Below are 27,656 nucleotides of genomic sequence, written 5' to 3'. Positions count from 1 at the left end.
TCAATTTAATTATTCTATATTTGAAATTAAATATATATAAAATTAATTTACATAAACAAAATATTATTTCTTATTCCAATTACACCTCAAGATTATTAATTTTACTAACAACTCAGATAAAAATAATAGTAAAAATTAAACAAAAGCTTCAAGAGGTGAATGGAATAAAGATATTAGACATACTGATAACATGATTCAATTTTCATAACCGAAACAAAAAAAAATACGTATATACATGTATAATTCATTACTTAGCATTCATTTCAATTTGTGACAGTCTTATATTTATATGTAAAAGTTTAACAGGAAAACAAATTCGTTAATTGTTAATTACATCATAAAATTGCAAATACCAGTATTTCTAACACTCCCACAATTATATTTATCTCATGCCTGCTTTCACTGTTAAAGTTTAACTTCAATTTGAGCAAGTTCAACGGTGTTGCTACATATACTTACAGCAGTAAATGTTGTATCTTCCCACAGCTCACAGTCTGTATACAAACAATTGGACCCGTGTTGCAGTTCACTTCGCAAGACTAAGAATATTTAAGACATATCACTTGAAGAGTCATCCGAGCAGGTCTTGTCAGGTGCTGGAGGAATGTTCCGTCCATGTGATTTGAGGTGATCCCTGAGAGCAAACTTTCGAGCGTAAGACGCCCCACACACATGGCACTGGAACTTGAGTGGGTCCTTCCCGCTGATCCCTTCCTCATGGGATGTCATGTGCTTCCTAACTGCATAGAGGGATGAGAATGGCCGGTTGCATTCCACACAGGAGTACGGTTTTGTGTGGCTGTTCTTGTGACCTGCGAGCTGGATCATTGTGTTGAATTTCTTTGGGCAGAATGGGCACCTGCACCACAGTATTATACTTTAGAGTTGTTCTTCCTATACACTGCATCATACATACATACTCGATTTTAAAGACAAAATTCATTTCATGTTCAAACAGTGACGTCACTAGGCATATTTGAGAGGTTTTCAGATCCCAAACTCAGAAACTTTGAAAATAATTATTATGTTCATGTTTTTAACATTAACAATGGATTTCACTCAAGAGAAAAAGTGAAATATCATATTTCCTAAAATGAGTCATAATGCAGTTATATTTATGCAGAGGTTAGTCCTGACATTACTAATGTCAGTCATTATATTATTATTTCAAATTAACTATCTTATACAGCAAGATGGCAAAATTCTCAAGTATGTTCAAACCTTTTTTTTTTTTTTGCGTAGATTTTTTTCTACAGGCTACTGATGAATTGTTTATGCTTGTAAATTGAATTACAGTAGAACCCCTATTATCTGTGGTAATGAAGGGGGTTGACTGAACAGTTAATCGAAAAAATCGGATAATCCATACCATAAAATATTTTTGTAAATTAAGTGAATAACACTGAACTTTCCTAATTTTCTCAGTTGTCTTGCATTTAATATGCTTCGTAGTGAATCAGAAGTTCATTAATTTAAGTTCGGTTGTCAACAACGTGTTTTTAAGGGGTAGGGAAATTCCTTTTAATGGCTGTCAGCAGAAAGATATGAATAGTAAAGGTCTCATGTTGTAGAGTTACATACTGCATACACTTTATCCTTGATTTTTATTAAATCGCGCACAGTTGTAACATCAGTCTCGTATTGTGATGCGCGATGACCGACAATTTCTCTTTCCCCAAACCACTTAATTATTTGCATTTTGTTCGATACTTAGCACAACACGTTTTCTTTTGATACGCATGGAATACATTTTATATAGAAGTTGTACAGTATGGCAACACGAATAGTAGACCAAAACTGTGTAAGTGTAAATGCTTTAAATGCTTGTAATAATACTCTCTAGAAAAAATATGTATACTAATATAATGTACAGTAGTCTCTACTTCATATGTTTATCTAGCAAAAAAAAAAAGGGGGGGGGGGGAGTGAGAGAAAGACGGTCAGATAATCCACCAATCAGTTAATAGGGTGAAGGATAATTGGGATTCTACTGTATTGCACTTGAATTGTACAATTTTGTTTAGTTCAACTAAATTATGCTTGTAAATTGAATTTATATGTTTACTATGTATTGTATATTTTTGTATAGCTTGGTTATTGTACAATGCTGTAAATTGAATAGTAATCAGTATAGTTCAACTGATGAATTGTTTATGCTTGTAAACTGAAGTAATTTGCATGATATTATCAATTTTTGTACATCTCAACTGATTGAATTGTTTATGACTTTAAATTGAATTAACTTACTTGCTATGTATTATACTGTATTTTATAGCTCAACTGATGAATAAATGATCAGGTTTGTAAATTGAGGCATTTGATTGCTATGTACTGTATATTTTTTGTAGAGTCACCAATCTGATTACCTGGTTAGGTTTTTTCCGAGGTTTTCCCCAACCATAAGGCAAATGCCAGGTAATCTATGGCGAATCCTCGGTCTCCCCTCACTTCATCTCACCAAAAAATTGTAATCTTGTAAAATTTTGACTTGTTCCACATCTTAAAACTCCAATGCTAATGTAAGATCTATGGAATACAATAAATGAAATGAAATGAAAATTTAAAGTAACTGAATACACCACAACTACGACACACCTACATGCACCAATACGTGATTTGTTAACAGATCCACTTTCTTTAAACGTACAATAGCGTAATACTATCAACTTGTAATTCGGAGCTCTCCAAACAAGACTAATGGCGAAAACAATGTTTAACTGATGTTACACTTTCAAATTCTGTAAAATACAATATGCATATAGCTCACGGTCTTCTAATAAACAGCATTTTATTAATTCAGTCACTGTTAAGAGATGATCAGGTTTCTTTCGTTCATAAAAAGAATGACAAAAAAATCCTGTGTGTTTTAATATTGAAACTGCAATAACTTCTATATCACTCCTAATATAATTTTTATAGCAATTTTATTTTATATCTTCCCAAACGGATCGGCTGTATTTTATGAATGTGTAAATTTCTCAATCTTGTTTTTCAATAAACCATGAACAATAGTGATATTGTTACTGAGAGTAGACCTAACTATACTGGTACTTTTTCAACATGATATTCTAAACAGAGATGAACCTTGACTCTGGACAGTGCTGCAGCATTTATGTCACCTAGAAAGTAGCCTATATCGGATCCTCCTCCAAGAGAATTACTTACTTACTGGCTTTTAAGGAACCCAGAGGTTCATTGCCGCCCTCACATAAGCCTCCCATCAGTCCCTATGCTGAGCAAGATTAATCCATTCTCTATCATCATATCCCACCTCCCTCAAATCCATTTTAATATTATCTTCCCATTTACGTCTTGGCCTCCCTAAAGGTCTTTTTCCCTCCGGCCGGCCTCCCAACTAACACTCTATATGCATTTCTGGATTCATCCAAACGTGCTGCATGCCCTGCCCATCTCAAACGTCTGGATTTAATATTCCTAATTATGTCAGGTGAAGAATACAATGCATGCAGTTCTGTGTTGTGTAACTTTCTCCATTCTCCTGTAACTTCATCCCTTTTAGCCCCAAATATTTTCCTAAGAACCTTATCTGACAGAAACTGACCTATACGAACTCTGCTGTACGTTTCACTGAGACACATTTTAATTAATCGAACTAGTTTCTTGGGAATACCAAATTCAATAAGAATATCATATAAAACTTCTCTCTTAGCTGAGTCATATGCCTTTTTGAAATCTATGAATAACTGATGCACTGTACCCTTATACTCCCATTTTTTCTCCATTATCTGTCGTATACAAAATATCAGCCCAATAGTTGATCTATTACACCTAAAACCACACTGATGATCCCCAATAATTTCATCAAGAGAATTACAAACTTAAATTACTGTGAAGAAAGAGATGTGTAGAAGATTATTTTTTGCATCTATAACAAAGGTGAATTTTAAAATCTTACAAAAATTACCCTAGCTTTGGAAGCCAAAATTTCATACAAAAGTTCCAATTCGTTCATTTAAACAATATTGCGAAGTTTAGGCTGCAAATGTAACAAAACGAATAACTGACAGAAATACCTAATGGAAAAGAGGGACAATGTGGAGGAAAAGTAAAAATTCCTAAGCACAATGCTAAATCAAAATCGAACTTCTAGCAACATGAAACTGATATTTTACTTAGACTAGACTTGGGAAAATCAACATTACATATTAAAACTGACCTGCTGCGACTCCCCTAACAATGGTGGACTCAAGGTATTTGGTGAAAAAAGAAGCCGACTTATAGTTTGCCATGTAATGTGCATATAAAACAAGTTTCATATCTGAAAGCAAACCGATATTTCGGTTTAAATCTAGAAGTAGTGAATATAATACTAAATGGCACTATAAAACTTCAGAAGTAGGACTTTATGAAAGAATACAGTGTTATGAAATTTTAGAACTTATATATTAAAAAATCTACATGTCTGATACAGAGGACAGTGTCGAACTGAATACTGATGGAGACAATGACGATGGTGACATCGCCAGAACCGAATACAAGCCTCTAACAGATGCAATGGTAATTAACATAATTTATTTCAAAAGTAAGTGTGTTTCAGGAAATTACTTTTGTAACACATTCAACACTAATGTTCAAGTGCTTGCTATCAGTGTAAACATGAGTGAGATGAAGGGAGAAAGAGAAAACACAAAATAATGTTAGGCCAGTATTTGTGTTTCATTTGCTGCAACACAAACCACATCATATCTGAGTAGTATTATAATAGAAAATAACTTTTTACACAGTCATGTGTTACTTTTAAAATATTTTTCCATAATTTTAACAATGATTATTTCAGTAAAATATCAGGACTATCTTTTTGGCCCCCTCAGATAAATTTCTAATGATGTCTCTGAGCTCCAGTAAAATTTATTTCATAAAAATTTTTACTTAAGAAAGATAGATCAGTAAATAATAAATATCCATTACCAAAAACAACAACAACAACAACTACTACTACTACCATCATCATCACCATCATATTTCAAAAGACAGAAAATATCTAATGTAAAATATAATTTATATTGTTTATTGCATAGAGTGGACGAAAAGTCCCACTACACCTGTTTATTTTTCCTGCACAAATAAATCTGTGAAGGAAAAATGTCAGTGAACCTCATGTGACATCTGGTGTACCTAAGAGAAACTGTAACACGAAAATTCCCAGGCATTCAAAGAGTACAATGTAATCATCATTTGGCGCTACAACCCTGGGTGGGTTTTTGCCTCTTTAACAACGCACTTCCATCTTACTCTGTCGTCTATCACATTTGTCCAGCCCATCATTCCTATAGTTTCAAGGTCTTTAATTACTCCATCCATCCACCTCACTTCTGGTCTCCCTTTCTCCTAGTATATAGTCTCCCCTTTAACATTCTTATTGGTATTCTGTTTAGATGTCCCAGCCATCTTATTCTTTGGTCTTTTATAAATTTTACAATATTCCATCCTTCAATCAGGATGTAGGATAGTTCATTATTAGAGAGCATCCTCCATCCCTGATGATTTCTAACAGGACTGAATATTCTACGCAAGGTCTTCGAAGCATCTCAGAGAGTTATCATCATATCTCTGAGCCATAGGTGACTACAGAATGGACTAATGTCCGGAGTGAAGTTAAAAAGTAAAGGTGATACTGCATCTCCTTGCTTTAGCCCACAGTGAATTGGAAAAGCATCTGACAAAAACTGACCTATACAGACTCTGCTCTACGTTTCACTAGACCAGCAGTGTCCAAAACTCGAATTGCAGTGATTACATGCGACAGACAGCCTATGACTTAAGGAGACGAAGGAAAGGTACTTGGCATAAAAACTACAACCAGTGGGTGGCTCCTGTACTAACATCTTGATCAATCCCACGGATACAAATCTCAAGCTTTGCTGTATCAGTAATGTCACTGCTGTCATCAAGAGCCAGTGAATAACATACGATTTTTCTTGCTTCTTTTTTTAACCTTCCTATTGAATATAATCAGGAATTTTCTAAATTCTTCTCTCAATACTTGGTCGAGAAATTTGTAATTTTTCAAAATTAAAAGCTTCTTATGGACAAGTTATTCAAGCTATTTTAATCATAGCCTACTCTTTTGAGAAATTCTGTTCTATTAAAAGGCTTTAGAGCACGAGATATTTCAAACCCCATTAGCTAGCTGACTTTCTTACATTTATTTATCTCATCTTTCTCTTCCTTGGTATGATTTAAGACATATCAATTCCTGGTGTTTATCAGTTCATTGGCACATAATATTGCAGCAGTTTTTTTATAATAATAATGTTATTATTAAATGAATAACTAATAAATAGTTACCCTCATCTAAAGATTAAGAAGATTAAAATTGAGATAAAACCTAATAATTTTATCCTTCTATGGAGAAGATATAAAAATATCAATATTCTTGCATGTACAGAAGAATTATAGAAACACACACTCAGGTGCTCAATAATAATAATAATAATAATAATAATAATAATAATAATAATAATAATAATAATAATAATAATAATAATAATAATAATAAATTATTCAGCATGGCAATCAATGTTCCTATATATTACTAATTCAACTGTTGAGCAAAGTAAACATATTACATTTTGTCCGACAGAACAACAAAAAAGTTCTAATGTAATCTCCATCTTACGATGTTTGGTGACGTATACACGTCCGTTGATGTGACATATTAATGAATTTAAATACTATTATAGTCACAATCATGCCATGGTATGAAAGAAAAATTTCACAACCTCGAGCGGGAATCGAACTTGCGACTTCCTGTTCTCCGGTCAGGCGCTCTACCACTGAGCTATCGAGTTCATCTCACGCCAAAGGCTTGGAATTATCCTTTCATACTGGCGACTCTGTTATAGAGTACTGTCCATAGTGTGTGATCTAGTCAGCACTGCTTATGGGTTGAAAGAAACTTTACAAATGTAATCTCTATCTTATGATGTTTGGTGATGTGTATGCAGTGCTGACTAGATCAGACGCTATGGACAGTACTCTATAACAAAGTCGCCAGTATGAAAGGATAATTCCAAGCCTTTGGCGTGAGACGAACTCAATAGCTCAGTGGTAGAGCGCCTGACCGGAGAACAGGAAGTCGCAGGTTCGATTCCCGCTCGAGGTTGTGAAATTTTTCTTTTATACCATGGCATGATTGTGACTATAATAGTATTTAAATTCATTAATATGTCACATCATCGGACGTGTATACATCACCAAACATCGCAAGATGGAGATTACATTTGTAAAGTTTCTTTCAACCCATAAGCAGTGCTGACTAGATTTTTTTTTTTGTTTTATTTAACGACGCTCGCAACTGCAGAGGTTATATCAGCGTCGCCGGATGTGCCGGAATTTTGTCCCGCAGGAGTTCTTTTACATGCCAGTAAAGCTACTGACATGAGCCTGTCGCATTTAAGCACACTTAAATGCCATCGACCTGGCCCGGAATCGAACCCGCAACCTTGGGCATAGAAGGCCAGCGCTATACCAACTAGCCAACCAGGTCGACCGCTGACTAGATCAGACGCTATGGACAGTACTCTATAACAGAGTCGCCAGTATGAAAGGATAATTCCAAGCCTTTGGCGTGAGACGAACTCAATAGCTCAGTGGTAGAGTGCCTGACCGGAGAACAGGAAGTCGCAGGTTCGATTCCCGCTCGAGGTTATGAAATTTTTCTTTCATACCATGGCATGATTGTGACTATAATAGTATTTAAATTCATTAATATGTCACATCAACGGACGTGTATACGTCACCAAACATCACAAGATGGAGATTACATTTGTAAAGTTTCTTTCAACCCATAAGCAGTGCTGACTAGATCAGACGCTATGGACAGTACTCTATAACAGAGTCGCCAGTATGAAAGGATAATTCCAAGCCTTTGGCGTGAGACGAACTCAATAGCTCAGTGGTAGAGCGCCTGACCGGAGAACAGGAAGTCGCAGGTTCGATTCCCGCTCGAGATTGTGAAATTTTTCTTTCATACCATGGCATGATTGTGACTATAATAGTATTTAAATTCATCAAAAAAGTTCTCCTCATTCTTTACGAAACCACTTCTTACTGCTTGTAGAGACAGAGTTTGTAGAGCAACATGATACCGTCAGTGCTTGACTTCAGTACGTGAATGAAACGTGAATGAAACTTCTCGTACCCATTTGAATGTCTGTGATTACATGATGTAATCACGACAACCATTTTAATTTATCGAACCAGTTTCTTTGGAATACCAACTTCTATAAGAATATTATATAAAACTTCAATAATACAATTTTTCTAGTCCCCTGAAAAGTGTTGTATCGAGGTTCGACTGTACAATGAAGTGATTTGGGAAATTATTGTCTGAAATAATAATTATTTAACATGTTGATAACATTGAAATGCATTAAAATAGAAAATTGGAAAAGCAATCCATTGGTGAAGAATGTAGAAATAAAAATAAATGTGATTAATGGCCAGACATAGCTGACATGAGCCTTCTTTTATAAATACAGGTATTCAAGTATCTTTATCTCTTTTTGTTCAAAAATTTTCCCAGATATATTCAAACATTTTTAACAAGAGCCAGAACAGATCACATTGTCACACAGTTGTACCTACACAATTTCACATTTCTGATAATCCTACTTGTCTGTGGTGTAATAATAATAATGATGAAGATCTGGAACATATTCTTCTATACTATCCGTCCATAAACCACAAAAGAAGTAAATTAAAATCATCAGTACCAGTTGCAGAAGACCACAGCCCTGTAGTACATATTGACTACACCCCAACTCTGGCTACTAGGAACAGGCATCTATAATGAACACCGATCAAAACACCCCTCATTTCTCGTGAAAAACAACAACTGCATAGACTACAGTGGACTATAGTGGATTTTATGTTGTCAGCAAACAGCTGGATACATTAAGAAGATTGATTGATTGATTTTTGTTCAGATATCCCCAAAGAGTGAAAAATGTCTGAATCTACACTGATCATCATCCTGCATGCGTCAGCATTCTCAGCAACACATTTTCACAGAAACAATATACTTACTTGTAAGCACGCTCATCCAGATGTATTTTGATGTGAGCTTTGTAAGCTGTGCCGGTCCGGAATGTCTTGTCGCACATCTTACAATTATAGGGACGGATGCCAGTATGTCTTCGCATGTGTAGTGTCAGACAATATCGCACTCGAAAGCGCATCCCACAGACCGAACATGGGTAAGGCTTTTCTCCTGTATGAATTCGTTCATGTTCCACCTTGTCATGAGGTCGAAAGAAACCACGTCCACAGAAACCACACAAATATGGTCGCTGGACCATGTGCGACTGAATATGAGTCCTAAGAAGGTTCATGTTTGCAAACATTTTGCCACAGTGGATGCAAGAATACTCCTTAACTCCTCTGTGGATTCGCATGTGCATGATGAGGTGACCATGTTTGCTGAAACTCTTGTTGCACACTGGACAGTCATATCTCATTGCAGAGAAGTGTTTCGCCATGTGCTCCTGTACATCAATAAAAGAAATAAAAATTAAAGTCGTGTATTAATTTATAACTAGAGTCCAGATTTGGAAATATGCATGCAAATATGCTCAATAATAGTTATTTATGGTACTTGTGAGGTAAGTGCAAATTTATTACACAAGCGCAATAAAGATCACGCTCACAAGTACCATACGTAATTTTATCCATGACCATAACGAAAAATTACTTACTTACTTACAAATGGCTTTTAAGGAACCCGAAGGTTCATTGCCGCGGTCCCTATCCTGTGCAAGATTAATCCAGTCTCTATCATCATACCCCACCTCCCTCAAATCCATTTTAATATTATCCTCCCATCTACGTCTCGGCCTCCCTAAAGGTCTTTTTCCCTCCGGTCTCCCAACTAACACTCTATATGCATTTCTGGATTCGCCCATAACGAAAAATTATGTTTTATAAAAGAAAATATGTTGAAAATAAGTCCTCATATAATCACATATCATGGCATGGATTTTAGAATCGATAAGTGTACTAGGTAGGTCATGATTTAGGAGGTCATGATTAGTGAAGAATGGTATCTAAGGCGTTGGATAAATAACAAATTATAATTAATTATATAATTTTAATATATATTTTTTCATTTTAAACGTGTATTTTCATCTTTTTGAAGTTTCAGGGATTATTTACAAGTGTTCACGGGACTAATGTGATTAAAATAATTTCACATTTTACTTCTGTAAACTTAAGAGGAATATTAAAACGTAATTAATCATCGTGTCTGTTTAGCTCAGTTGACTAACCCAACTACGCAGGTTCAAGTCTCCTCACCTCCCAAAAGGTAAATTATTATTAATTTAAAAAAAAATACATATTAGATATGGATGCAATGCACAAATTACGACGTAGTAGATAGAGAAAAGAGAAGGAGATTGAGTGTTTGTATATTTAAGAAATGGTAATAAAGAAGTAGAGGTAGTGACATCTAGTAACTAATATATTAACTTCTTCAGTTCAATGGAAAAGTATACATGTGTACCCGGGTACTAGGAAAATACTAATGAACTGTGAGATAAAGTTCAAACTGTGAGGTACCGGTAAAGTTTTTATCTCACTAGTGGAATAAAGTAATGTTGAATAAAAGCCTACTTTACAAACGCAAAAGTATTTAATAAAGGCATGTTTTTCGTTATGGTCATGGATAAAATCTTTTTTTTCATTATAACGTACCTTAAATTAAATTAAATTATTTAACAACGCTCGCAACTGCTGAGGTTATATCAGCATCGTCGGTGTGCTGGAATTTTTGTTCCGCAGGAGTTCTTTCACATGCCAGTAAATCTACTGACATGAACCTGTCGCATTTAAGCACACTTAAATGCCATCAACCTGGGCTGGGATCGAACCCGCAACCTCGAGCAAAGAAGGCCAGTGCTATACCAACTACACTACCCAGGCCGACAACGTACTTCAAAAAGGGTATAAATATTATTTCCTGATACACATTATACTGAGATTTCACTGTATAATATGCTTAATTTTGTAACCTTACTGCTAAATTTACTCACCTCCTTACAAGATTTGTCTATTTCCTTATGGCACTGCACACATGGAACTGTCTTTTTCTTAGTTTCTTCACTTTGATTTTCAAGTACTTCCTCCTTTATCACCTCCACCAACTGTTCTAGCGGCTGTTTTTCTTCTTCTTCTTCTTCTCCATCTCCTCCTACATCCTTATTTGAATGTTCCTGCCAGTGTGCCCTCAAATCCTCATTCTTGCTAAACGACTTGTAGCACACTTTACACACGAGTAAGCCTAACATTCCACCTTTGTCCGATTTAAGAACTTGATCCTCGTCTTCTGCTCCTGTGGAGTCATCAGGTTTCTTTATCGGCAAAGGTTTAGAGTGCACCTTCATGTGTTGCTTTAGAGTTCTGTTGCTGGAACATACATTATGGCAAACCGGACATTCTAAAGGAGCCTTGGCATCCACTCGGTCGTGCATCTTACCATGAAGTTTCAACGCTCTCATTGTTGTGAATGTCATGTCACAAGATTCACATTTCACAGGCTGTGACAATGTCTGCATGTTGTATTTTCTTTTTGACATACCTGGATTCTCAGTCTTCATATTGTGGATAGTTTCCATATGGATTCGCATTGCTTTAACATCGCTAATGTCAGTCTCACATAATTTACAAACCACTGAGCATGTTTTAGCTACTGTGCAAGAATGTCTCTCAAATGCTGGCACATTTCCGAATTCTTTCTGACAAGTGCTGCAAGTGAACACAGATATTGCGTTCTCTGTTCCTTTGTCACCTGGACTCATTATCACCTTCACTTCCGGAACTCTGCTCACCCCTAAATAAGGACCTGGTCTAGTTCCCCGGCCTCCAGTTCCTTTTAACAAAAAATTACCACTAAACAATTTCTCTATACTAGTCCTCGTATCTTTCTTAACTAACATTCTACGAGTTTCTTTTTTAATGTTACTTCCATTAACATCGAGTGTAGCATTTTCGTCAAATTTAGTTTCCCAGAATTTATCAATTTTAACCTCCTTACTGACACATTTTAGTTCACTGGTTACATGATCTTCTATCGTATCCAGAGGCACTAAGAATTTTTTTACACAAGGAACAATCTTCTTTATTTTCTCCTCATCTGCAACTACTCGTGTCTTTTCCTTATGCCAGTGATATGGCTTCACAGTTCCCTTATTAGAAGCACTATGTTTCTCTGGACAAGTTGCTGATGTTTCTGAGAAACCTAACTCATTATATGTGCCTTCCATAGTTCCTCCTGAATCACTTCTCTGTTTACTAACACTGCACTCAAGTAGAAAATTTGAGTCCTTTCTTTCCTCGCCATTTGAAGCCACAACTTCATTTGAAGTACCCACTAGTTTATCAAAGGCTGCTTTGTCCGCATCTGGTACCTGAAAGTTGAACAATATTTGTAACAACATTTTTATTTGTCATGTTAGAAGCAAGCTAATATGATTTTTCCATCATCAATTATGACATCATTGCAAAAACAGCAACATCCCTGTTAACATTACATTGCTTATGAGTGTGCTATGTAAGATTTTCACACACTGAACCAAATTGAAACATTCATTTTTACAAAAATAAGAAGCATGAAAAGACAGAATGAGCAACTATGAAACTGGATTAGGTAACTGCTTAATCCACTAATGCTAATAAAAAAATAGAAATATTATATAAATTACTTTCAATTACAATGCCTTATGGGATGCGCAAAAGCAAAGTGTGTTTTCAAACAGTATTTTAATTAAGCTTAACTTTATCATTCTCTCTGATTTTTCTCAGACTTTTGGAATATGTTTTGTTTATCTCATAACTTACTTTTCAGACACAAAGTTTAACAGAAAAGAGATCACCTGAGGGAATTTGCTTGGCTTCCAAGTTTTGCCTACCTATCTGATATTTTTAATTTATTTTATTTATTTATTTCATCAATCTTTGTTTACGTCATGGCGGATTAGATTCCAGTTCTTAATCCGCCATCACTCTCAATACAAATATAACAAAAACTAATACATAATAAACCTATAAGTATCCTCTGTTTACAATAATAATAATAATAATAATAATAATAATAATAATAATAATACACAACTAATAATAAGTATAGCTCTTGTATTTAAAACTCCTACCTTAGCTTTTTCATTTTTTATGCTCAATCTCTTAAGAATTATACTGTTAACTTCATTGACTACTCCTCGTAGTTTCTTATCGTGTGACTACTCAACATTTATAAATCCATCTCCGTTAGAGCTTTGACTTTCTCTTCCCACCTAATTTTAACTCTAATAATAAATTTTCCTAATTTCTGCAGATTGCTGGCGTTTAGGTGACCATTCATTTTTTTTATAAGCTACAATAGCGTTGATATTTTTAATTTTAAAAATTCTCTAAATTCCAGTCCTCATGACCCAACTTTAAGTGTTCACCATTCAGGATAACATTGAACCAACAATAAAGATATTAAACTTGTGATCTCGGTGAGTTATCAATTCAGTATTCAGTATTCCATTCATTTCCCACTCAGTGACTTTCTAGCAAGAAATGAAAATGATTTCTCGCCTGATATCAATGGAAATACTAAAAAAAAATGTTAACTCATCAACATTAAAATTGAGGGAATGTTTTCCTTCATTCAATGGAAAAAATAACTGAATTTAAGCTCCCTTCTTGGTGACAAAAATAGTTTGCCCCTCAAGAAGAAAAGGAGCTGTTAGAATTATCTTCTGATTCTTGCTTAAAAATCGTGTTTTCTACAGTGACCCTGTTTCAATCTTGGTTGCATGCAAGACCCTTGAATCCCAATGTTTCTTAAGTTGCAATAAAACACTTAAAGCCATTTGCAGCAATATCCTCATGTCAGTGCAATTTTTATTATTTGATTTTCTTGAAGAATAAATACAGAAGTAAACTTAATGTGAAGTCACCGAAGAAGTTGGAACCATCTCCTTGATGCTCATTTCGTAAGTTTCGAGATATTATATTTTCTGATAGGCTGTTTCAATGAATCACTTTTACATCCATAATTTATTCCGCGTCATTACCAGGTTATATATCATTTCAGATTCAAGACAGTAAACTGTTATGTGCACCTACGTCCTTACTTCACTTCACTAAGATCTGTATCAAGAATTTATAATTTCAACTTACTTGTTCATCACATAATAGTTTTCTACATAACTCTGTTTAAAATATTTCACGATTGCTGTCAATCCACCACTTCGTAACATCTAGAACTACGTACTTTGACTTGTTGATAAGATATTAACTACACGAGGTTTGCTTGTTTCTGTGGCAACCATACATATTCTCACGCAATTTTGGGTTTACTTCCTTGCAGCTGTGCTTAACCTTCCTATGAGTTGCCAGACTGAGTGACTTACGGACTTACACACACTGTTTCAACCTGCTCATAGTATATTACAGTTTGCATATTTTTAACATTTTAACTTGTATAATAGTCTAACATGTATAATATTGTTATTTTATCGAAATGTTTTAAACTTATATTAACTCATGATATAATCATGCACCTTGTTTTATAGTGGTTCACATTGCATTTGCTTATACGCATGTAGGCCTACACCCACACTCCAACAATTTTATTAACGTATCATTTGGCATGTATATCTGAAGATAATCGAGTCGAAAATGTTCATATTTTAATTAAAATGTGTACAAATAATTTTTACTTATTTTGTTCCTATATAGATAAGCAAAGACGGACCCTTATATTTAATTTATTATTCTATCAATAGTCTCTCGACACACACCTTCATCTTAAACAGCAGAAATAGCTAAAATGCTCTCTCAATTAACAACACTTAATAAAAGAATTGTAATCCAATGGATACCATCCCATTGTGGAATTCTGGGAAAGGAGAATGTGGATGCTTTAGCAAAGAAGGGCAGCACTGCTACTTACAGACCTGTTACTAAATCTACGTATTACTCTGTGAAAAGATTTATTAAATCTACATACTTAGACTTCAACAAGCAAAATTTGATAATGCACTCTTAAGGGGGAAAAAATGAAACTCTCTACATCATAATCCACAGCTAGAGGAAGTGCAAAGAAAGCTTGCCCATTTGACTGATGCGCAGAGAACGATATTCGGTCCTCGTGCCACCATGCTCGTTACAGGGCTGCTATGAATCACCTAATGCTGATTACAGGGCGCATTCGAAAGTGCGGTCTTGAGCTGTTCGTATCGTGGAGTGTATTGTGCAGAGCAGGTAGAAGCCAGCATATGCATTACATATTCTGCGTTTTATCCCTGATATCAGGAGTTTTATATTAGTTCAAAGTGTGTTTGTTAAATAACAGAGTTCTGTATAACATTCTATGTACTTAACAATGTCCCCCGTTTCGTTCTAAATTAGGAAGTGCTAATAAAACGTTACACAGTCAAACTAGGGAATTATTTATAACGTTTATAAATTTATGAAAAACGGAACAGGCTCCGCTCGTAAAACAAGGAGTATATACAGATTAAAATAAACCGACCATAGTACCCTAGTTATCAGAATATTTTAATAAAATAAAAAAAAAAATCGTGCTTCTGTATTTTCAACAATGTTATTAGTTACTCTGCAACAAAGTTTAGGTTACATTACATGCGCTGTGATAAATCTCACTCGAAACATCAAGCCAGTAGAAGACTGAGAACTGTTGACAGTTTGCCAATTGAATCAAAGCGAGGTCTAGTGCACCCGAACATTTCCGAAAGTTCGCGTAGCTTTCCGTGGCAAGCTCTTCTTGCATCTACTCTAATTCCCAATTTACCCCGTAAATCGTCAGTAGCTGCATTTAGATTGGCAACAGGCCATGACTGCTTGACCAAGCACCTGCATAGAATTGAAATATATCAGTCCCCTAACTGCCCATTGTGCAACTGAAACCAAGAAATGGATTCGGAACACCTCAAAATCTGTGCTTCAGTGACTGTCCATGACAATATCTTTGAAAAAATATTGGAGTGCAAGAGGTCAAATGCCTGGCATTAGACAACAACAACAACATATTTGATTTATTCACATTAATTAATTTCTCCTCAATTAAATAACACTTAAATTAAAAATACTGGTGCTCTGTTGGGTGAACATACCGACGAACAAAGAGAGTTCATGACATACCTCAACAACAACTTCTTGTCCATCATGATACAGCCTGATGTGTTCCATAACAGAAGTGAAGGTAATACCACAACTAGAACACGCGTATGCTCCACATTCCTCTTGTTTGGCAAGAGCATCTACTTTGTTTTCAGGAACAGCTTGCAATTCTGAACCAACCATCTCCTCATCACAGTCCTCATTGCCGGCTTCAACCGCATTGCTTGTAGGAAGAACTGAGAGATTCTCAGATAATTTCTCTTCTACTCCAATTGATTCTTCATCCACGTACCTCGACTGTTCATTAGTGGAATCAATTTCAATGACATCTCTGGCATCTAACCAACATACATCACAAAAAGGCACAGTGAAATCACTTCACATCAAGCATGGATTACAGAAATCCTACAGTTTAATAACCAGAGTGGTTTTAAATGGTGTTCTGCTGCTGTCTGGTCAGCAATGATGCATACATTTTGGGCAAGATTGAATGAACTCACAATATGTTCAGTAGATCCTTCAGTATGACTTCACGTTTTCTGAGTAAAACTTCACTGATAAGGCAAACATAAAACGGCTTGTGAAATATGATTCATGCGAAGTACAGCAGGCTATACTAAATGGGATCTGAAAAGAAATTGTGAAATTTTAAAGGAACTAAAAACTCAACCAGTTTTAGATTACACTGTTCAATATCAGTCTAATTGGAAACATCATTTGGAAAGAATGAGTAACAGTAGACTCCCAAAGGCAATTTATGATTATGTACCACATGGCCAAAGATCTGTGCGTCGTCCTGCTAAGAGATAGCGTGAAAATTTTATGTGAGGCCGTAACAGGCCTTGTCGCCTAACACTTGTCAGGCAGAAGAAGAAGAAGAAGAAGAAGAAGAAGAAGAAGAAGAAGAAGGAGAAGGAGAAGAAGAAGACTCTATTGTGAACAAAACTATAAGAAATAAAATCTGAGCATTCGAATTAAGAAACATACAGTACATAAGAAATCTCCCAATTCTATTAGTTTTCTAATATTGAAGACTTATGGAATTGATTATATAGGAAGGAGTATATAAAACCCCATTTTAATGTTCCCGTTTTTTAAGGAACAATCTGCTAAGTCCCAGTCAAATTACCATAAGAATAATGTAATTAATTCCCACTTTTAAGCAAACCCGGTTTAAGGAAAATCCCACTTTTAAGGAATACTTTTCAAGTGTATTTAGTAATAATGAAGCTTAAAATATTGAGTCGACTTTCAACAACACAGGGTTGCCATGTTTTGGCACTTTACATTACTTCTGGATTACTTTCTCATGCTCTCTGCAAAAATGAAATCCGTTTTCGTCAAACACCCACAGTTTTTATATAATTCCATAAGTGCATTATATTTAAATTTCGCAAATAATCTTAGACTGCAATCAATATAATCTATTGTAAAGTGATTCAACACGATTGACAGTGAAATAATAGATACTTCTTGAGTTGTACACAGAAGCATTACAGTCATGATAATTTTGAAGTGAAATTTATATGTGTAAACGTTATCAGGTTATTTCAAATCGGTCTAATGATGGCAACTTCAGCACAAAGATCAAGTGCAAGTGACCCTAACGTTTGGGTTAGAAGAGAATTGCCTGCTAGAACAGCAATGAATCCTGGGGAGAAAAATGTCTGGTGAAATGAAAGATCATCATCTTGTTGCCTCTTCACATTAAACTGGGAATAATGAAACAGACTGTGAAAGCATTGCATAAAGATAGTGATTGTTTTAAATACGTAAGTTCTAAATTTTCCTTTCTCTCTGAGACTAAACTTAAAGAAGGAATATTTCTGGGATGCTACATAAGAAGTTTAATGAATTTTTAATTTTAGGAGGTTATTTTATGACGCTTTGTCGACAGCTTAGGTTATTTAGCGTCTGAATGAGATGAAGGTGATAATTCCGGTGAAATGAGTCCGGGGTCCAACACCGAAAGTTACCCAGCATTTGCTCATATCGGGTTGAGGGAAAACCCCTGAAAAAACCTCAACCAGGTAACTTGCCCCAACCAGGAATCGAACCCGGGCCACCTGGTTTCGCGGCTAGATGTGCTAACCGTTACTCCACAGGTGTGGACAAGTTTAATGAAAGATGAATACTTCGAAAATCTAATGACCCATGAAGAACAATTGGCTTGGACAGAAATTAACAATATTTACAATTTATTGAGGAATAGGAAACACCCAGATTTCCAAAACATTGTAGAAAATATTTTGGTAGCTATGAAAAATTTAGGATGCAATACGAGCATTAACCTTTTGAGATATTATGGCTTCATTTGAATCTACCACACTTTCTATTTTGTTTATAATGTCGTGAAGTTGTGCCACAGTGCTTCAAATAAAGCCACTTTCTAATTTGTATGCAAATTTATGAAAATACAAATTGTTTGCAAATTTCATCTCTATTTCATGTATTTCGTTTCATTTTATCAATATCCATCTCAAATTTATTAATTAAGAGTTCTGTGCTTGGGTTAAAATCGATTTCCTTTGTAGCCATCTTGACTTCTTTTCTGATTGTCTTGGAGATTACAGCAATGAACACAGAGAAAGGATTCGTCAATGGTTATAAATGAAATTTATTGTAAATAATACAGTGTTATGCAAATAATCTTTAAAAACAAAAGATATAACTACCAAAAAGATTTTGGAATGAAAGTGTTACATATAGAGAATGTACCTCAAATGTTCAGTTCCAGTACAAGAAGATATTTTCTTGTAGAGTTATTTAATTTACTTGGTAGGTTTCAAAATATTTTTCATACCTTCCACATGAATGACCTCTACTTTCTGTTCAATGACATCTACATATTCATTTTCAATTACACTGACTGCTGTCTCTTCGATGTCGGTGTCAGAGACGAGTTGTATGGAATCAGAATTATCTAAACGAGTTTCTGAAGCTTCAGGAAGAGTTTCACTTGGTACTTCCTGAAATCAAAGTAAGCAGATTAACAACCACATAAAAATCCTATCTTCGCTGCTAACTTTCCATTTTGAGCAGATATATACTCAATTTCCAATTTCTCAGCAATGAACATATCTGGACTTCATTAAGAAGGAAAGGATTCAACCATCATGGTTTGGGGAGGGGGAGGGGGGATTTTATGTAATGATGCTTTCAACTGAAAAGGTTATTCAACATAAAAATCCTACACGGGTAAAAAATGGCCAACATATTTTGCCTGGAGCCCTCTATCGAAGATAGAGTTTTTCTACATGCCATAAGCATACGACACAGACTTCCCAGTTTTACTGCCCTCGTACAGAAAGCCATGCTCAGCATTTTATCGCCCCTTAGAATAAATTGACCTTAGCCAGGTTTGAACCTACAAACCCCAGATTCAATAGCTAACATAATAAAGTAAAACCCCGTTTAAGCAATTCCCGCTTTAAGGAATAATTTGTTAAGTCGCAGCCAAATTACCATAAGAATAATGTAATTAATTCCAGCTTTTAAGGTACTTAGGTAGTTTAAGGAAATTTCAGCATTTAAGGAACAGCTTTCAAGTGAATTTTGTGATAATGAAATCCGAAATATAGTCTCAACTTTTAATAATCGATAGTACAGTGAAACTTCCCTTAACAGACACTTCCCAATAGCGGACTCCTCTCAATAGCTGACATTTTAAAATTCCCCTGCAAAATAACATTGGCCCTTATGATAAAATTCTTCCAAATAGCGGACATTCTCAATAACGGACGCGGACATTTATATGTATCTCCCAAAAACAATTAAAACTTCCAAATAACGGACAGCGTGAAAAAAAAAAAAAAAAAAAAAAGACAGTTGTAAATTAAACGGAATTCTTTGCAACAATCATTATCGTGCATTTGAACGTTCTTGTACTTTATTGAAGGTAAGCAGCACAGTTGTTAGTTGTGATACTGTACATGAGTAATCCGTACTTTCTTAGTTTGTCAAGTTGAGTGTTCGGAAGTACAGTCACATTAAAAATGTCACAAAGACGTAAACGTTTGTCACTAAAAGAGAAAGTGGATGTTGTAAAGCATAGTGAGAAGGAGAAATTAAGTGTTCGTGAGCTGGCCACAGAGTTTACTATGGGAAAAACTCAGGTTAATGAAATTTTGAAAAACAAGGTTTTATTTTAAAATCAACAATTCTAGATTTCTTTGTGTAAGGTGAAGTGGTACAGTAACTGATGTTTATTTCATTTACAAAACATTTACTGGTACGATTTCTCTCTGGATGAATACTGTAAACAATCTCACTGTCTACTGTACTGTAAAATATAGTGTTGAATATGTATGAGAAATTTTAATGTACTGTATATATACTAACAATTTTCTAAATAGCGGACACTTCTCAATAACGGACATTTAATTTTTCCCCAGCGGTGTCCGCTATTGGGAAGTTTCACTGTACTGGTACCAGCATATTCGGTAGTGCATCTCAACCAACAGTAATGCGGCACCATATAGCGGCGTTATACTTTATTGTTCTTTATAATCTCGTTTTGCGTTGCTTCCACAGACTGCTTACTTTGTTTGCTTTGTTCTCGCGAGTTGTGTGGAGCCTATTTGCAAAATTTTGTGTTAATTTATGTTGTTTATGAATCGTTATAATGGCAAGCTAAATTTTAGAAATTAACTGTCAGATAGAAAGCGAAACTATTAATAGGCCTAAGGGATGCCTGATCCTCAAATAACACGATCGCATTATGACGAAAAAGCATGGATTGCAAACTATTTCATTATGGGAAATAATGAAGAAAAAATATATTTCCAATGCCGAGTTTCAGTGTTGTTTGGGTTCAACCCAACCGGAAAAGCATTCTGTGCGAGATCATGCGTATTTGCTTGGTTTCCGCACAAAACCAATCCGCGGAAAGTCTAAAATTCCACATTCAGTATTCCCAACCTAACACACATAACAATTTCCCTTTTCTTACAGCTTAAGTGACATATTGATTTGACTGCTTTAGGCTTTTAACATATTATTTTTAGAGACGTTCAATATAGTAATAATTATAAATTGGAAACTTACCACTGCAATTTCACCTAAATTGCACCGTTAATTATTGTTTTTAAATATTTCCAAAAATTAAGTAAACTCTACAACTCCACTACAGTTACTGCATTCGTGATGCAAGTAACATTAAGGAAGCCATGAAAAAATTAACAAGATTCCAGACTCATCATAGACTGGGGGAAAAAAAAGACATGTATATCACGGCCTGCTGGAGTACAGTAAACACAGAAAACATTTTAAAGCAACAATGTTGAAGATAGATATTTTTGTTTTGCAAATTTGCCGTCATTGAACAGAAACCAAGATAGAGATTTCATTGCAACTAATTAGAAATTCCTCTTTCAGATAGGCCTATGTAATAAACGATCTTCGCACAAAATAATGTACGATACACGAGCGGTATGTTTTCTTTCAATTCTCGGAAATTAAAAAAGCTCAACTACGTTTCGCTTTTTCAAACTTTTCCTCGAGCATGAAAACTTCAATATACCGCTCTTGTAACGCAAATTACTATTGTGCCTCACCATTTGAAGAGTTAGAAAATATTATAAATGAAATTTATTGTAAATAATAATTGTAGGCATAATTAAATGATTATAATGTTTGGTATATAACACATGTTAGTACCGGTACTAGTTATTTTAGCCTTTCCTTCCCATTTTATGTAAATGCCCTTTTAAGGAAAAAAAATTAATCCCTCAAAGATTCGTTAAAAAGGGGTTCTACTGTATATACTGTACTAGGTCACTGAGAATGAGCCATGGTTTGTGACTGTACAATATATACTGTGTATATATATATATATATATATATATATATATATATATATATATATATATATATATATATATATATATATATATATATAGGATGGGGCAAGAAAAATAAAAAGATACTGCAACCTTAACATCGAAATAAGATGAAATTGGTGTTTTATGTTGATTTCTTTACGTGTTTAATGCTGCATGTTTACAGGTAATTGCTGACTAACGGATCACTATGCAGTACAAATTAGCAGAACGGATTTGGTGTGTGGAGTGTTACTTGAGAAGTTATAGTATTGGACAAAATGATGGACTATCCTTGGCAGTGGTAAATTGTAGGTTAGGTCACTGTGATTGTTATTTTCCAGAGAAAGAAATTGATCGTTTACCCTCCCTTCTTCTCTGGCCAATACTGAAAAGCTGTATTTAAAAATCTATAAATATTATATATAGGCCCTAAATAAATAATAGGAAACAAAATGGATAATGGACGTCAATATAAAATTCTTTAAAAAGAAGACATAGGCCTACCTTTACAGAGTGAACTGTAAGTAATGTCATTAATTTCACGAGGTTAATCTTTGAGATATTTCAAGCAAAAAAGTTTAATACAATTTTGATCGTTTTTTCTTCCTTTTCGAGATAAATATTAGGGCGCGCTTCCGTACAGAGGTAGTGGCATTTCCTCTAAGGTTAGAGCCCAGTTTAGGTATGTGTGTGTGTGTATTAATCGAAAAAAGTCGTATAAATATGCGTCCTATTCTCAATATTTTCTAGCCCCTACTTTTCGATTAATACACACACACCTAAACTGGGCTCTGACCTTAGAGAAAATGCCACTGCCCCTGTATGGAAGCACGTCCAAAAACTGTTTTATATGAAACAGTTCATAGAGTGTTTTGGGAAAGCCAGTGATTTAATTCCCAATATGTTCAATCAATTTAAGAGAGCAATGTAAATAATTATGATAATAAATGACTGAAAGAATTTTAGTTTTGTCCTTTAAATGTGCAAAAATTTTATCCGAACAAATGTAACATTATAAAATTCGTTTGCAGAACCAGAGTCATAGGCATAATGCCTATGACAACAATGCTATGACGCAAGACTCATTTAATGAAATGGTATATAAAATTTTTGTCCAAAATAGAAGCTGGTCAAAAAAGTTTAAATGCTTTGTTGTCTCATGAAAAGTTCACTTTTCAATTAGCCTACTCTTGTCATACTGAATAACAGCAAAAAGAAACCCTTAACGGAGCATAATAGGCTATAGGGGCCTATATTATATCTCACCCTACCTGCTCATAACGTTAATGTTGAGCGAGTATTTAGTCATATGTTAGTGCAGTGGTTAGATGTGAGGAATAGGTTTAAGTGTCAACCACAAAAAAATCCTGCTTTCAGTCCTCAATTTTAAGGGTTACTTGCAGTGATTTTCCTAATTATCTTATAAAGCAATTCATGCAATTGGAATGTCCGACAAATGACTATGTTACAAGCACAGAAAAATAAACGAAGATAAGTAGCTATCCTCAACTCATAAGGAATAAGTTAACAACTTCATTTTCAAGCTTAATTGCACAGGCCTATGAAATATTAAACAAATACCTTATCGTTTTGAACGCAAAGTTTTCCCCCTGATTGTGGGGTACAGATTATAGGACTGTCCCGATTTGGGCTGAAAATATTATGGTCACCCTAGATAATGATGATTTAAATTCTCTCTCCTTGACAACCGATCTATAACTAGCCTAGGTCTACACTACATATAAACTTACCGGGAGTCCTGTTGCAATTTTCTTACCTCAAGATATTCAGCCGTAACATTTGCTGTATTATTCAGTTCGGAAACAACTTGTGTGTCAATTTCTCCTTCTTCAGCACTGCCTTCTGCAATTATCATATCTGATTCTGAGGTATCGTCTTCAAAATTACTTTCAATGTGTGCCTTTCCACACATACCATCCAAGTGGTCCGCGAGTTGGAGAATACTGTCAAATCGATTATTGCAGTCAGGACAGTACATATTGTCTGTGATGCTCAGTAAATGGTATCTCAGTGACAGCTGACTAGGAAATTCTTCGTCACAACACAAAGGACATACCAGAGTCCCCATGATAACAAATTCTAATTGAGACCTATAAATTACAAAGTAAATGTAATTGTACATGAATATTAATACAGCACACTAGTCAACTATAACCTATAAGAGTTATGTAATTTTAAACAGTATGTTAACGTCACATTTAAAACCACCAATTAACCATAACAGACAACACGCAACATTACTTGCCTTATGGTATCGTCAAATTCGACTCGTTTGTTACACAATAAATTAACATTACAATATTCTAACGCAACTAGTGTCCATTAATACCATTATTAATAACGCATTACAGTACAATTCAGTAAATATACAAACCATAGCAACATAAATTTATAAAAGAGCATCGGTAAAATTGGATCGATGCTGGCAACAAAACGGTCACACCAGTTACAAACTGTAGCGGAAATATATTCATTAGGACATATAGAACCGCAAATATATTAGTAAAAACTTCCATTATAGTAATAAATGTAAAAATATTACTTTTAGATACGCATACAGCTGTGTCAATATAACATAAATAATTCATTATGTACAACTATGAGTTGGCACTCCTTTTATTATAAAATTGATACTAATGCGAACTTCTATTAATAGATGTCGCATGAAGAACTAGTTTTAGTCGTGGCCGGAAGATAGCAGACAGCAACGCTTTGCGAAAGAGTGCCACATGTAATAAAATTTCAGAAATATACCAAATTCAAAGAGAACAATTAAATTACAGACAATATAGAGATCTACATCATTTTATTCACATCGAAATAACACTGAATTCCCATCACTACCTAAACGAAGTTACCGGTATTAATAAATTTAATGTAATTTACTCCTTCATGATAACAAAAACTACTCAGCGCAAACCTTATCCCTTGAATACATAAAATCAATCTTACAAATTTTTAGGAAACATAATATACTCTAGGAATAATTCAAATAATTACAATAACGTAAAAAACTAATGAAAAGCACCGACAATTTTACGAAGACTATAGTCCTCATTAACATTAATTTACTATGTTACTATTTTAAGACTTCGTACGAGCAGTATTAAGATTTTTTTTGACATGTTCCATATTCTAGCTCTGAATACCATGGAATATAAATAAATACAAGTTTCTTTTGTTCTTTGTACAGTACTCATTCAAGACGCGATAGCTACTGTTCTCTATTAAACGAAGTCAGGCCTTAAACTTGACCTAAGATTCCACCAGTGCTACCTACTAAATTAATGCAAATGGATTTAAAAATCAATTTCTACAATTCGCTTGTGTTGGAAGTTTGCCGATGTTTTTGTAGGGGTGTTCCTGTTTCCCTCACCACTATCACCAACATTCCACAATCAGCTCTCACCAGTGCTGTCATGGTAATTCTTTTCTTGGCCATACGCCCCATTTTATCAATTGGGAAGAGGGAAAATGATTTTGTTACTGGAAAACAGGAAAATGTCAGGGAATTTTAAAAATAGATTTGGATGGTATATTTCTAAACAAAAATGTGTCCTGGCTCTGGAATTTCAGTAGTGCCGGTAGTAGGTAGTTGTCTTCGTCGTCACCATCGTCGTCCTCATAATCATCAACATGATTACTACCATCTCCGCAGGAATACATGTGGAATGTCAGACGAAAATGAATGGGTTCGAGTCTAGATACAGTGATTGTTCGGTCTGCGTTGTAGATCCCATTATGAAATTGTTAAAATATGAATGAAATATGCTTTTTATAAATACAAAATTTGACGATAATATGAAATCGCCCAATTTAAAAAAATAGTAGGACAACCCTGGCGTCCGCCAGGGTCCGCCAGGCCTGAAATACACCCCTGGGTGGACAATCTCCACTTCTCTGACGGAAAGTGTACTCGAGCCAGCTGCAATGTTAGCACTGCTAGCTTAGCAGGAACTCTATCTACCATTTGAATCGTGGCGAAGGACAGATTACTCCGTGATAATCTGCAATATCTTGACTTGCGCCCCAGTGCTCTCACTGCATTGAAGTTAGCGAACTTCTGACATCGCCAGTCAGTAGTCTGACAACTTGCCATCGCACTGCAAGCTCAATGTTCGCGAGAAGACTGAAACCCCTAACTCGGATTACTGTCGGTATCATCACGGCAGTCCTGGGTTTACATACCGGAGTTGGTAGATCCATGGGTCCACCAGGACTGGGGCCATGCGGTCCAAACTTGGGTGGAAAACAGGAAGGCGAGGAACGTGTGAAGAAAGTAAAGGAGAAAATGAAGAGGATCAAACGCAGAGGACATCAAACTTAGGAATAATTTGTTGTCATTTCGGTTCAGTATACCACTGAATGTAAATTATGTGTATTCTTTATTTTGTTACAATTCATGGTAAAAAAATCTCCGTAGGCCTATATATGGCATGCATTTTACACCCAAAAAGAAAACAGACTCAGATATAATACGTGAAATTAGCTGAGTGTCAAGAATACAATCGATGTCATTAAATTATGCACTCGCTATTTCTGCAGCAGGATTACATCTTAATTTTGACGATTCATCAAATTTCAACTGAAAACAAGGTACATATTGTATTATTTCATTTAACATTTGTTGAGCTTGAATATTTATTTTACTTTAACGGTAGCGTCTCTAGTTACAAATTCGTAGGAGCAGGGGTAAATTCCCAGCAGTGGACTGCAGATATAGGCCTAAAGAGAGTGAAAGGTGTTCAATGACAGTCCCTTTAAGGGACGAATCATTAGCTGAGTATGACTTTAAAAGTTCTCTACCATTTTGTTTCTTTGCTCTCAGATTTCTCAGAAATAATTATTTTACAGACGTAGACAAATTATAGACTAAATGTAATTATTCGCATAAATTTGTTTTAAAATGAAGTAGGCCTATATTTACATAATGCATTATCTATGGTAACAATTATACATAGGCTATTCATATTTTGTATGTATTTCTTTCACTTTGGTGAGCACCTCAAGTGTCTTTGGCATGCTGTGTATAAGATTTCTGCAAGACGCCATAATTTCACTGCTTCTGTGTAATAGTAATATGCGTTACAAGAGCGGTATGTTGAAGTTATCAAGTTTGAAAAAGCGAAACGTAGTTGAGCTTTTTTAATTTCCGAAAATTGAAAGAAAACATACCGCTCGTGTATCGTACATTATTTTGTGCGAAGATCGTTTATTACATACCTGAAAGAGGAATTTCTAATTAGTTGCAATGAAATCTCCATCTTGGTTTCTGTTCAATGACGGCAAATTTGTAAAACAAAAATATCTATCTTCAACATTGTTGCTTTAAAATGTTTTCTGTGTTTACTATACTCCAGCAAGCCGTGACATACGTCTGTCTTCCCCCCCCCCCAGTCTATAAATGCGAACTTAAAACAAACGGTAAGGTTATGTAATTATTTATTTTTCATTTTAATATTTTAACAATATTATTTATATAACATATTGCAGTAATAACATCGGCATCTGGAATCTTGTTGATTTTTTCACGGCTTCTTTAATGTTACTTGCATCACGAATCCAGTAACTTTAGTGGAGTTGTAGAGTTTACTTAATTTTTGCAAATATTTAAAAACAGTAATTAACAGTGCAATTTAGGTGAAATTGCAGTGGTAAGTT

The 27,656-nt window shown here is 34.9% G+C and overlaps 1 protein-coding gene across 3 annotated transcripts; it reads right to left on the bottom strand.

Moving 5' to 3' along the window:
• On the bottom strand, window positions 1–24,617 carry LOC138712192 (uncharacterized). 3 transcript variants are annotated; one of them, XM_069843699.1, is made up of 7 exons: window positions 24,370–24,617; window positions 23,752–24,085; window positions 18,956–19,121; window positions 16,174–16,490; window positions 11,055–12,428; window positions 9,052–9,509; window positions 1–859 (listed from the first exon to the last, which is right to left on the bottom strand). In XM_069843699.1, the coding sequence occupies exons 1-7, from the start codon at window positions 24,396–24,398 to the stop codon at window positions 550–552; spliced, it is 2,988 nt and encodes a 995-aa protein (XP_069699800.1). In that variant the 5' UTR covers window positions 24,399–24,617; the 3' UTR covers window positions 1–549. The 3 variants fall into 3 exon arrangements, with proteins under 3 accessions (XP_069699800.1, XP_069699801.1, XP_069699802.1); XM_069843700.1 differs by having other exon boundaries at window positions 24,241–24,383; XM_069843701.1 differs by having other exon boundaries at window positions 770–901.
• Between the last annotated feature and the right edge of the window lie 3,039 nt (window positions 24,618–27,656).

The sequence above is a fragment of the Periplaneta americana genome, chromosome 13, assembly GCF_040183065.1.
Source record: "Periplaneta americana isolate PAMFEO1 chromosome 13, P.americana_PAMFEO1_priV1, whole genome shotgun sequence".
Lineage (NCBI taxonomy): Eukaryota > Metazoa > Arthropoda > Insecta > Blattodea > Blattidae > Periplaneta > Periplaneta americana.
This window is presented reverse-complemented; position numbering and strand designations above follow the sequence as displayed.